The following is a 12737-nucleotide window of genomic DNA, read 5'->3' on the forward strand; positions in this document are numbered from 1 at the left end:
AGGTGGCTCAGTGGGTTAAGCCGCTGCCTTCAGCTCAGGTCATGATCTCGGGGTCCTGGGATCGAGTCCCGCATCGGGCTCTCTGCTAGGCAGGGAGCCTGCTTCCCTTCCTCTCTCTCTACCTGCCTCTCCGTCTACTTGTGATTTCTCTCTGTCAAATAAATAAATAAAATCTTTAAAAAAAAAAAAGATGGGGCCATAAAGAGTACTCTCCAGAGATATAAAGGCAAGAAGAACCAAGAACCAGCTAAGAGCCTCAAATGGTTTCTTTCCAGAGAAGGGAATTGAGGGTGACCCCCAGAGGGCAACTTGACTCTTGGCATGCATAAATAATTTTGATTTAAAAACTAAAAAAAAAAAGATAAAAATATCTTAAATTAAAAAAAAAACATGTTCCCCTCCCTGCCTCTGCTACGCTGGTCATTTCTCGAAAGCCTGAATAAGCATGAGGACTCCTGATTTGCCGAAAGCCTTGGGAAGGGATTCTTTGCCAGCTAGTCTAAGGAGGCAGGCTCAGCCTATCAGTAGGCATCAGAAAGGTTCAGAAAACCTGGGGACAGCTAGAAACCAAGGATGTGGAGCTGAAACCTTGGAACCCACAGAACCTCCTGACACCTCAGGCAGGTTCCTAAACCTCTCTGTGCTTGCGGAGTTGATGCTGGGGGGAAACGTAGTGGAGGCCAGACTGGGCACAGACCACCTGCCCTCAGGAACTCCAGAGTGGGAACTGGGGAGAGGCCAGAGCAGCACTGTTCGAGCCTCCATCCCAAAGGCTGAGACCTTGGGATCTGCCCAGATGCTACCACCCGCCGTCCTGGGCCTGGAAACCAGAAACCCAGGTCACACTGCACCACTTCTCATCCAAGTTTACAGAAAGCAAGATCATTATTTACAAGAACAGAAACATTGTTTTTAAATACACCAAAGAAAGCCGCAAAGAGAAAACAGAAATTTCTGAGTGAGAAGGGACCACTGTGTCCCCGTCATCTGGTTTTTCCCACTGTCCTAGGCCGCCCAGGCCATTCTCCTTCCTTGCTCTCTGCTGACCAATAGACCCTTCCCAATATTAACCAACCCATTTTTCCACGAGTGAATTCAAGTTAAGAAAACAGGACTCTCTTCCCAGACCACTCAACCCCCTGAGCCAACTTATAGCCGTACCGGGAGCTCCCTGGGGCCCAATTCTCACAGCTTTTTCCAGAGACATGTTCTGGGCAGTGTGAGTCATGCAGCTCCCATTACTGGGCCGGTAGAGGACACAACAGGGACTCTTAGGCCCCCATCCCCCAGCAAGCCTCTCCTTGCTCATTTCGGGAAGCAATCTTCCCCCTTTGACCAAGATTGGAAAGACACGGAGGGAAATTTAGTCCTAGATCTAAATCCCCCAAAGCTGGTCTCAGGACCAGGGACGACCTATGACAATGTGCTTGATAGACTGGTGGCGAAAGTAGGAAAATGACAAGAAGAGATGTATATGGAAAGAGCCATTCTTGTGCCTGGGATTAGCGCCTTCTTGTATTTTTGCTCTGAAATGAACATTTTTAAAAAATGAAATGAAATGGTGGTGATTGTGGATCACATCGTTTTTAAATGTCCTTACTTGGCAAAATTAGGAAAGTTGGCATCTCTTGCTAGTTCTTCCTCAAAAAAAGAAAAAAATGTATTTCGGAAATTTTATTGGACTATGAAAAGTCCGAAGTCTGAGACATACTGTGGTGGCCAACACAAAAGAGAGTAAGAAGGTGTCGCAAGGCTCGGGCAGTGAAGAGGGCACCACGCATGGGGTCAGTTTCTTGTTCATACCTAGGTGTGCACTAGAACATCCCCGCTAAATGCCTGTCGGCCCATTTCGCACCCAGCAGTGATAGGGAGCTTGTGCTCACTGTACTCTTCCTTGCAACGTTGAGAAACTTGCATCTTTGGACCCAGGGCCACACCTGGGAGCACCTAGAACCAGGCCCCACACCTGCAGGGAAACAGGCCCCGCGTGCTCCGCTCCCACCCTGTCTTCTCTGCCCAGTGTCGATTCGCTTCCTTCCACTCTGATTCATGGTTCATTCCTCTTGTGACGTGGCTCGCCTTAGATCGTATGGCTAGCAAGGGGAGTTCGAACCCAGCCCTTTGGCTCCTGGCCGCAGGTCCTGTCCCCTCGTTCTCTAGATGTGGCAGTGGCTTAATGTCCTAAGTTCATGAGATGGTTCTGGCTGTTCAGAACCAGTTCGAAAAGGAACAAAGAAACCAAGAGAGGAACGGTGTGGGCGGGGGGGGGGGGGGAAGCAACATACAAAAAAGTCAACGTGATCCCAAGAAACCCTTAATAAACACTTATGTATCTGCTTAGAGAAAATTAAGGAGGGAAATAAGGCAAATTGATGGTGATGATCGTCCCTTGAGGTGGGCTTCCTGACGGTTTTTAATTGCATTTTTGCTTTTCTGTGTTTTCCTACAATGATCTGGTTTCTAGTCACGCAACAGAATAAAATAAAGGCCATTTAGAAGGGCGAAATAAGTAATATTAAAAGTAGGCTTGTCCCAAGACCCTGTCTCCATTTCCAGCCGCTGTCCAGCAGGGGCGTCCAGGGCTGCAGAGGTGGCTCAGGCAGGTGCTCCCTGCCCACACCCCTGCCCACCGCCCTCCCACCACTCCTGGTGCAGAGGACCACGGTTTAGCCCTGCACATGCTGATACACGGCACGGGACAAACATGCTGTCTTACCGACAGGGATTCAGGCTTAGAGGAAGAGGTCCCAGGTGGAGTGAGGGAGCTGGGCCCTGACCCAGCCCTCTGGGTCCAGACTTTGCTCCTTGGGAGCTCAAAACAGAGACCCCAGGCCCCACCAGGGTGTTCTGGGGCTATGCAGGGTGCTGGCCCATGTGTCCCCCAGCACTCTCCACATCAGCCCTCCAGGGCGGGTCTTTGCCAGGCGCTCCCCTTGAGCCCCCCAGGGCACCTTGCCACCCCAGGCACAGCATCGGCACCGAGCCAAGCCCTGATCAGAGGTGGAGACCCTGGTTAGAAGTGGGTCAGAGCCGGTCCTGGCTCTGCAGTCACTCAGCCTGAGCAAGGTGCTTCCCTCTCCAGGTTTCAGTTCTCTGATGGGTAAAACTAGGGCAGAGAGCATTTGGCAGTGATTAGGCTGGGTGGCCTCTGGGTCTCTTGCCAAGCTTCGCATTCGGATACTCTGGGACTGCCCAGTGACGCTGGAGAACAGAGGGCAGAAGCTTCCATTCAGGTTGCCCCTCAGCCCAGCCCTGCGTGGATAGTCTAGCTCTGAGTGACCCCCCCCACCCCCACCGAGGCAGCACATGTGTGGGGGGTGGGGAGATGGAGGTGAGCCTGTGTGGGTGAGGGTGTGCATGAGAACAGGGGGTGCCAGGAGGACAAGCTCCCCATTTTGTGTCTGGCACGGGCAGATTCTCCAATTATCTCACCTTTTTGAGTACTGGGCTCCTTTCCTCTTGGAGACCCCAGCTCTCAGCTGCCCCGTCCCCCTTCCTCTCAACACCCTTTCCTATTCCTTTGTCTTCTCTGTTCCTGCCTCCATCTCAAGGACCTAGCTCTGTGCTCTTTCTCTGTCTCTGCCCAGAACAAGGTCCGTCACTTCGGAGAGGCGCAGAGCCTGCGCTGAATGCATGCTCCTTCCACCTGTGCTCTCTCCCCCCCACCCCACCCCCACCCACCCCACCCTAGCCCCTAGCCCTCTTCCAAGAGGGGCCCACAGCTCTCAGGCCCATCTTGTTCCAGACAGAAGTGAGGATGGCCTCTCATTGCACAATGACAGATTCAAACCATTATTCCTCTGAGATCAGAATGAAACATCAGGAAGCCTGACACCACCGTGATTAGTTAACCTGACATCCTTCTGAGTGCTGGACACATTTTAATTGCGAATCTTAGACGTGATTAAGAAGCCCTTTTATGGTGCACCTTCGGGCTCTTCTAGGTGCATTGGGGGAAGGGCAGGGCCTTTTCACATCAGGAATCAAAAATTTAAGATGGTACTTAAAGTTGGGAATGGGGAGCATTAACAGCTTGTGTCAGCACAGCCTTTAGACTTCGGGGACCTTGTGGAGCCTTGGTGAGCAGAGGGAAACGACTCCCAGCCACCCCCACCATTCAGCCCATTTCACAGGTGGGGAGACTGAGATGTGGGTTTGGACAAGGACTCTGCTCTGACAAGGGCAGGGCGGGCGTATGCAAACTGGGCATAAGGGTTATGAGATTTGGCTCAGGAAAGTGGGGGAAATCCAGGAGAAGATAGGAACATTTGGCCCACCTCTCTCAGGTCAGGGAGGGTTGGCTCCACTGAGGGGGAGAGGGGGAGGGAGACAAGGACAGAAATGCACGTGTCCTTCTTCCCTGTAGTCACACCTGGAGATGGAAGGAGGCAGCTTGGGACCACAGTCACGGGGCTCCAAGTCCTGCTCCTGGCTTCTCAGGAAGAAACTGAGAAGGTTCTCAGTCCTTCTAGAAAAACCCTAGTTCCCTGAAGCAGCCTGAGCAGAAAAGGGCTGAGGAGGGGGCTGGGCAGATGGACTGCCATGACACCCTGGCTTCCCCAAGACGCAGGTTGTTCTGCAGGGGATCCAGACTTTCCCACTCACCCGGCAGAGAGACAGCAGAGAGAGCTGGCCGGTGCGGGTCCTCTGGGTGGGAGGGGTCGAGTAAAGTGTCAGCAGGAAGCTGACGGAGGGGGGGCCCAAGACGAGTCTCAAGAGGGAATCACAGGCCCTGGAGCCTCAGCAAGACCCACCCCCTTCCCCAATGAGACCTGGAACAAGTGGCATTGTCTTCATGCACTTCATGCACCTGAGAAATGGTGACAGTTTTCACACCTGTCCTGCCTCTGGGACTGATGTAAGGATAGAGTGAGGCCAGACGCATGTGAGAAGTGCTGGGAAACCATGCCCTGCGTGGTGGTCCACCAACCCCTCTGGAGAGCCTGCCACCAGACGCCCCCAGGGCCACAATGCCCACCCCACCCCCAGGGTCATCCACCCCTCTGTGGACCCCAGTGGCACGCCCAGCCCCTCCCCTATGCTGCACTCACCCTCAGGGCTGGTAGGGAGCTGACCTGGTCTGTGGTCAGTGTTGCCTCCTTGTAGTACTTCCCAGGGGGACAGAGCTTCAGGAAGGTGTCATGGATGCTAAGAAGAGAGACAGAGAGCTGGGGACAGAGGACCACGTGCCTCTCTCCGGCAGCCCTATCTGAAGGAAGGGGACTTACAATTGAGTGACATAGTTAAGGCAGTTGGACATCAGTCCATGCTTCTAGAAACACCCTTGAGGATCCAGTGTGCCCAGCCCACGTTGGGGTGGCGGGGGTGGGGGGAGGGGGAGAGATGTGCAAAGATGAGCCGAGCGTGAGGAAAGGTATGTGAGTGTGCTCTGTAGCACAGAATACACACGTGTTAGTTCTAGGATGTCAGAGCTGGAAGGGACATCTCTGGTCACGCAGTCCAGTCCCTTACTTACAGATGGAGAAGCCAGCAGGGCCTTCGGGAAGCCAGCGTGCCACCCAGGCCAGCTGCCCAGCCCCGCCCTTGTCCGGGGAAAAAAGACATCACACGGTGGGTGTGGCTGAGCCCAGATTAGAGCCCAGCCGGCAGGGCAGCCGCAGCCGGGGATCACACAGCCGCCCTAGCCCGCAGGTGGTCTCCAGAGACCGCAGGACTAAGCCTCTGGCCTCATCACCCCGAGATCAGTGTCCCTGCTGTAGGCCCACACCGGCTTTGCTTGCGAGAGACAGGCAGAGGGCGGGGTGGCTCCGTGGCCCGACGGGAGGAGAGTGCAGGACCCCCAGGCCAAGAGAGCATGAGCTGCATCCTCCCGCCCTCCCGCCCCCTCCTGTCGAGGCTCCTGGGTCATTTAGGACTAGCGTCCGAGACAGCCGGTAGAGAGGAGACATGGTGGCCCGAACCCCAGACCCTGTAGTGCTGCAGCAGAGCTGTGCGACCTTCATTCCTGAGCCTGAGTTTCATCATCCGGAAAATGGGCAATCACGAGGGCTGTGGTGGGGGTTTGACGGGCTGTGGTGGGGCTGCAGGGCCTTCCTGTGACTGTGTGTGTGTGTGTGTGTGTGTGGCTGTGCATGTGAATGAGTGTGCGGGTGTGTGATTGTGTGTGAGCGAGTATGTGTGTGGCTGTGCGTGTGAGTGAGTGTGCATGTGAGTGTGTGACTGTGTGTGTGAGCGAGTGTGCATGCGGGGAGGGGAGGTAACCACAGGCTGGCGAAAAACAGTCTCTAGGGCCAGACAGACCTAGTTCAAGTCCTGAGTCTGCCACCTGGTAGCTCTGAGACCTTGAGCAGCGTTGTGATCCCCCAGCCCTGGGCCTCTAATCTCCCTTCACAAACACGAGACGAGGCGTAGAAACGTCAGCACGGTGCCTGCCTCTCCCGATCCCTGAGCCTCTCTATGTGCCTGTCCGTGTTCCTGTCCTGCTGCTCAGGCACCCAGTGCCCAGACTCTTGGCGCTCAGACCTAGACCTTGATGTGGGTGGGGAGGGGCCCTCTAACCGGACCTGGTCCCCGGGCCGGCCCTCCCTTCTTCCCCTCATGTCCTGCACACTCCACGTTCGCCTTCTCCCCTCTCCTCCTTTCCCGCTCTTCTCCCCACCAGCCAGCCTCTCACCTCAGCTCAGTGCCAGGAGGCCAGCCCCCGGCCAAGCGAATTCATACTCGGGGATGAGTGACTAACAGCGCCTCACTGTCGGCGGCATGGTGTGTGGTGTCTGAACCAGACGAATCTGACTGGCGGAAGTTAGGGACAGGCGACTCAAAGAAGAATTCAGAAGGTGATTTTACAAGTGGAGATCTGGAGATAGAGAGGGAGCCCCCCTGGCCAGGGCCCGGATCATGGTACATGGAGGCCCAACCCCAGGAGAGCTCGGAGCCATGATCTGTTCCCATTCTAGCCTCTCGTGCTTTCACAGCTCACCGACTGGCAAAATGTCCTTTAGATCCCGGCCTTGGGAGAGTGGCAAGTGCTTCAGCTGTGTCCGTGCTCCTGTTCTGTTTTCCCCCCTCCTGCTCAGGCCCCACTCCCGTCTCTATGGTGCATCCCACCTCTCTTGCCAAGTGGCGTCCAGACGCTTCCAGTAGGCTTTGGTCCAAGGGAGGCACCCACCGGAGACCGGAGGTCTCCCAACCCCTTCCAGCTGTGGCAGGTGTTGGCTGTGTCTGCACGAGCCCTCCACCTTCCACAGCTCCAGCTCCCACTGGGCTCCTCAGGCCTTCCAGGCAGCAATGGCCAGTTGCTTAACCTCCGTGAGCTCTAGACCCCCAGCTGAGTATGCTGCCTGTTTCCCGATTCCTGCTGGAATGCTGCCAGATCAGTCAGGGGCACCTGTTGGGACCATGATCCTTGTCCCACCAGCTGTGTGATCTGAGGCAAGTTGCTTGACTTCTCTGAGCAGAGAGACCTTGACTCCTTTCCTGACGCTGCCCAACAGGGAGCATTACTGACTCTGTGCTGACCCATGAGAAGGGCTGAAAACAGGAGCCAGAAAGGCGCATGGCTCTTCATGAAGGACAGGCTCTGTCAGCCTTGTCAGGGGCCCTGGACCTTCATCACCAGGGACAGCTCTGGCGAGTTCGGGAGGCAGCGGAAAAGAGGGTATAGAATAGGTGAGGGGAAACGTTCTCCAGGCAAGTGTGGGGGGCACTGCAGAGCACAGAGCAGGAAAGGCAGGCCGGCGTCCCTGGAGGGTCCGTGGCCCAAGAGGGGAGGGGGCATATGATGGGGTGGCCGAAGTATTCAGCCCTAGCCAAAAGGTGTGTTTCCTCACTGTCGTCATTAGAATTGCTGGCCTGAGGAGAGAAAAAGCAGACTGACTTTCAGTAAGCTCTACTAATTTTTAAGACTTCTCTGAGCCCCTGCACCGTTGTGGCCAGTGCCTAGAACAGACAGCTCCCTTGACCCCACCGGGGGTTCCCCGCCGGGAGTGGCCTGACATGAGCCGTCAGCGCTCATGGGCATTTTTCATGGAACTTGCATGAGTCTTGCAAGGAAGGAGCCACTCTCTCTCCTTCGCTGATGAAACGGAGGCTCAAGGAGGAGAAATAACTTGCTTCAGGTCACACTGTGGCACGTGTTAAATCCAGAGTGGCAGACCGAAGCTCCATTCCTCGGAGCCCAGAGAAGGGGGGGTCAGAGGCTCTGCTAGGGGAAAAGGGTGACAGCCACGGCCACCCCCTCCTCTCATTTACCAGGTCTCTGTGCTGGGTGCACTCACGCACATTTTCTCAATTTTTCCAACATTCCTGAGGGACAGGTGCAGGGGTGATCATTTCTAAAGAAGGGAAAACTGAGGCTTAGGGGGTGTAAAAGGTGTGCCCAAGGTCATACAGCTTGAGAGAGCGTGGGGGCCAAACTGCACACCGGGTTCTTCAGCCTGTGCTGCCGCACCCCTAAAGGATCCGCCCCACAGCCAGGTGCGAGTCTCCCAGCCCCACCCCCCCACAAAGCTTTCTGGGGAGGGGTACTCTGGGGAGGGCCTGGCCTGGATTTCATGCCTTCCCAGGCCGCGGAGTGGGTGGGCTGCCCGCAGATGAATCGTGGCTGCATCTCGGCCGCCACAAAATGTTCTCCTCCTCCAAATATGGATCAGCAGGCTCTAAATGGAACTCTGAATTAATCACTAATGGACTCAAGAGTCAAAGCCGTTTGAAAAACTCACACATTCAGCCTGCCAGAAATCAAGGAGCCCGGGCTGTGGCTCTCTCCCAGACACAGGGAGGGGCTGTCTGCAGGCTCCGAGCCCCGAGACAGGGGAGACCGGCCCCATAGCTCACACTCTGCCACATTCCCTCTTGTGCCTCAGTTTCCCCTCTGTACAATGAGAGACTTGGTGACTCTCATTGCTCCCTCTGGTTCAGGCTGCCCATGGCTATTTCTATATCCTTCTCTGCCCCCTTGCCTCTGAGGCTTTACTTAGTGATATTCAACTGAGTCCCATGTTAGAAACACCCGTACCCACCCCGAGAGACTCTCATTCAAGGCCAAGATGGGGGCAGGACCTCTACGTTCTATGAGCTTCCCCGTTCCTCTCTTGCAGGCAGGACTGAGAACACAGCTCCAGTGCCAGGCTCCATCTCTCCTCCTCTCTTTTGGGCTCCGCTCCGGGGGGCCATGAGGTCAGTGGTCCTTTGCCCTAAAGGACAGACTGCAGGCATTTCATAAATAGCCCTATCTTTAGCCTGAAAAGGTGGCTTTTATGATCTGCTCCTTTCAAGCTGTGTGGCTTGAACAAACCGCTTCATTTCTCTGAGCCAATTTCCTCATTTGCAGAAAAAGAGAGATAATAAAAGCATGAAAATAACAGCCAGCCCCTAGTAAGCACGGACCCCTGTGCCCGGGGCTGCTCAGACCTTTGACATGCATTTGATCGTTTAATCGTCCTAATAACAACCATGGGAGCTTAGCTTCCAGTACCTTCATGTCACTCTTTTTATAAGTGTGGGAACAGTCTCAGCAAAGAAATGCACCCACAGTCACACAGCTAGAAGGGGCAGAGCTGAGCGTCCAACCTAGCCCTTTGGCTTCCGGGAAGCCAGCTTGTAACCATGCTGCCTGCTGACCTTGACCCAGTGATGGGTGCTCCCGGAGGGCCAGACGCTAATGGCCAGGACAGGGCCTAGGGGCTGGAAAGTATTGGGACCTCTGGGGTACCAAGAGGAAAGAGCAGTCCTTATGGCCACTTCAGCCTATGCGGAGGCTAGGGACAAAGCTTCAGGCTCCCCAAGCAGACCCCCACATAGCCCACGATCGAGCACAGCACACAGCCCACAGGAGCAGTCCCTGAGCGACACTGAGAAGTCCAAATGGCTCATACTGAGTCGGGCCAACCTGGGCTCCAACCCCGGAGGTCTAAAGGAAGCCACAAGTGCCCTCCTGGGGTCAGGACTCAGACATGGAGTCTGTGGCCATGGCTGAAGATAGGGACCCAAACAGCCTGTGCGCTGAGCCCAAGAGACATCTGGAAGTCAGGGCCTTCTCTAGGAGCAATCCGATCACAAGTCAGGGAGGGCTGACTTGGAACTGCTGTGACAGGGAGAAGCTGTGACAGAAAATCCCCACCGGCTAGACATTGAGGGTGGACAGACCCCTTCTTGGAAAACCCGGCCAAGGCAGCCCCAGACTGCGAAGGGGCTGGCCCCGAGACCAGAGCGTCACATGTGGTCTGACCTCCCGCTATGCGTCATCGGCAGATCTGGTGACTAGGCCTTCAGGCCTTTGTGTCCTCTGCATGGCACAGATAAGAAGGTGGAAAAGTAAAATAAAATAAAATAAAATAAAATAAAATAAAATAAAATGTGGGAAAGTATTGGAAGAGAGCAGAGGCACCCTTGTCCGGAGGCTACTCGTGTCTGTCAGTCTCTTGGATGCTTTTTTCAGCTGGACCGACCTCTCCAATGGCACCGTCATCCAGGCTGTCTGTCTTTGTCACATTAATAGGAAAATCCCCACGTGTCTTTGGAGGCCACATAGAACAATTGTCCAAAAGTGACTGGGGTTTAGTCTCGGTCCCCCGGGCCACTGTCTCCCTCGAGTATCTCTTACCAAAATAACACCATTTACCTACTCATGCTAATGGAGCATACCCTCCAGAAGTTTCCTCAGACAAGATGCCTAAGAAGTCATTTTTTTTTTTTTAATAATTTGCAGGGACGCCTGGGTGGCTCAGTTGGTTAAGCAGCTGACTTCAGCTCAGGTCATGATCCCAGTGTCCTGGGATCGAGTCCCACATTGGGCTCCTTGCTCGGCAGGGAGCCTGCTTCTCCCTCTGCCTCTGCCTGCCATTCTGTCTGCCTGTGCTCACTCTCTCTCCCTCTCTCTGACAAATAAATAAATAAAATCTTAAAAAAAAACAAAACTTAAAAATAATAATTTGCATGTCAAAATCGTTACTTCACATTCGTTCTTGATTACTCGTTTAACTAGGACTTCACTCTGGATTGGAGTTTTTCCCTGTGTGTGTCTTTTGTTTTGTTTTTGTTTTCTCTATGGAAGCTCTTCGCCTCTCCTCATGATCTCGGGTGTTCTGAAACGTTGTGATGACATGATCTAATGCAGAGTTTTAAATGCTCTCTTCAAACAGCCAGCGTCCCTCAGCTTCCAGTTCATACCCGACAAGTGAGGCTCGCCGAAGCTGGCCGGGGGCTCATCCCTGCCTGTCATGGGGGCCTAGTGGTCTGGAGGAGAGAGCCTGTCTGCTCACCTCCACCCAGCGGAGCGCCTGTCTTGTGCTGGGCCAGGGAAGGGGTGCCGAGCAGCTGCAGGGCAAGAGAAAAAATCCCGTAAGACTTTTGCAGTCCCCAGCCCTGGACCTGGAAGGAGCACCCACACACCATGCCATTCGCACCTCTCTGGCCCCATTGAGGAGGGCGTCGGCTGCCCTCACTCTGCCTGACGCTCGTCTTCTGTCCGGAGCCTTCCCTGCTGGATGGTCACCTGCATGACGACGGGCACCGCGGGCTGCTCCCTGTTACGCTCCCGCAGCCCTCACCGTGTCTGACACGTAGCAGGCTCTGAAGAGAGGCTTGGAGCGGGAGCCAGGGCTTAGAGCCCATCCCTGTTTACCTATTTCCCAAGTCCTTTCTTCCTCCCCGCCCATGACCCCAAGAGGCCTCGTTCACTTCTGCGATTCTATGAAGAAATCCTGCCTTGGAGCGCCTGGTGGCTTAACGCCTGAGGCTTCTCTCAGCCCCACTGGGGCCCTGGCATCCTGGAGTTGGGCTCTGTCTCTGCCTGCCGGTCTCGTCTCCAGGACCCCCCAGCGCCTGGCGGGGGCCACACTCAGGGACCAGCCTGTGACCCTACCAGGACGAGCGCTCAGCTCAAGGTGGGGAAAAGGGGGCCCCTCGACTCACCACAGGATCTCATTTCTGGTCAGGAAGGTCAGGGCCTACAACAAACCACAGAGAGAGGTGACCTGCCTCCTCCCTCCGTTCCGGCCCTGGCCCCCTGGGGAGGGGGTAATTTCAGGGACCTGGGGAGGAGAAGCCCCTGCTCTTATCCTAGACCTGGCAAAACGGAAGTACCCCAACCCTCGGACCTCCAGAGGTGGCAGAGCAGCAAACCCCAGGCTCTGACTGCCTTGGGAGGGAGCACGCCAGCACAGACCTGGAGAGAGGGGTGAAGTGGAGACTACAACCCTGGGCTCTGGAGCAGCGGGAGACAAACGCAGGAGGGGGTCTGGGAGGACAGGTCAGCCTCAAGTGGATGTGGGTTTAGCAAAGGTGACAGCGCTTGCTACGCTGCCTGGGAAACTCTCCAGCCTCAGGCAAGCATTTCCCACTCAACCCACCTGTCTCCCGGGGCTCCCCTCACCTCTGCCCAGAACATTCCGCCTCATCTACCCACCTGGTATTCTTCCAAGTCCTCCCAGTGCATCTGATGCCGCAAACATTGCCCCATGCCAACCCCACTCTTCTCCTCCCCAGGGCTCAGCAGGGGAGGTGACCGGTGACCCGGTTGCCATGGTAGCCCACATTCCACCTTCTGCCCATCTCCTTGAGCCTCCGAGTGGGCAAAGGGACAGATTCTCTGGGTTCTCAAGGCAATAGATGCCACCCCCCTACACAAAAAGGACCACCAGAAAGACAACCCAATAGTGGGATTGCGAGACATAATATTGGCTGAAGAGTCCCACTGCCTGGGTTCAAATCCCAGATCGGCCGCATGCTGACATGTGACCTTGGGCAAGTTACTCAACCTCCCTGCATCTTCATTT

The 12737-nt window shown here is 55.2% G+C and overlaps 1 protein-coding gene across 1 annotated transcript in view; it reads right to left on the minus strand.

The window, feature by feature from the left end:
* The window catches only part of CIB4 (calcium and integrin binding family member 4), a 49153-nt gene extending 36732 nt beyond the window's left edge, over nt 1–12421 (minus strand). The window contains exons 1-3 of the mRNA XM_059407611.1: nt 12368–12421; nt 11875–11909; nt 5052–5148 (exon numbers count right to left, since the gene is read on the minus strand). Of these exons, the coding sequence (XP_059263594.1) occupies nt 5052–5148; nt 11875–11909; nt 12368–12421 (186 nt within the window). The remainder of the gene's footprint in view (nt 1–5051; nt 5149–11874; nt 11910–12367) is intronic.
* Between the last annotated feature and the right edge of the window lie 316 nt (nt 12422–12737).

The sequence above is a fragment of the Mustela nigripes genome, chromosome 7 (genome assembly GCF_022355385.1).
Source record: "Mustela nigripes isolate SB6536 chromosome 7, MUSNIG.SB6536, whole genome shotgun sequence".
Lineage (NCBI taxonomy): Eukaryota > Metazoa > Chordata > Mammalia > Carnivora > Mustelidae > Mustela > Mustela nigripes.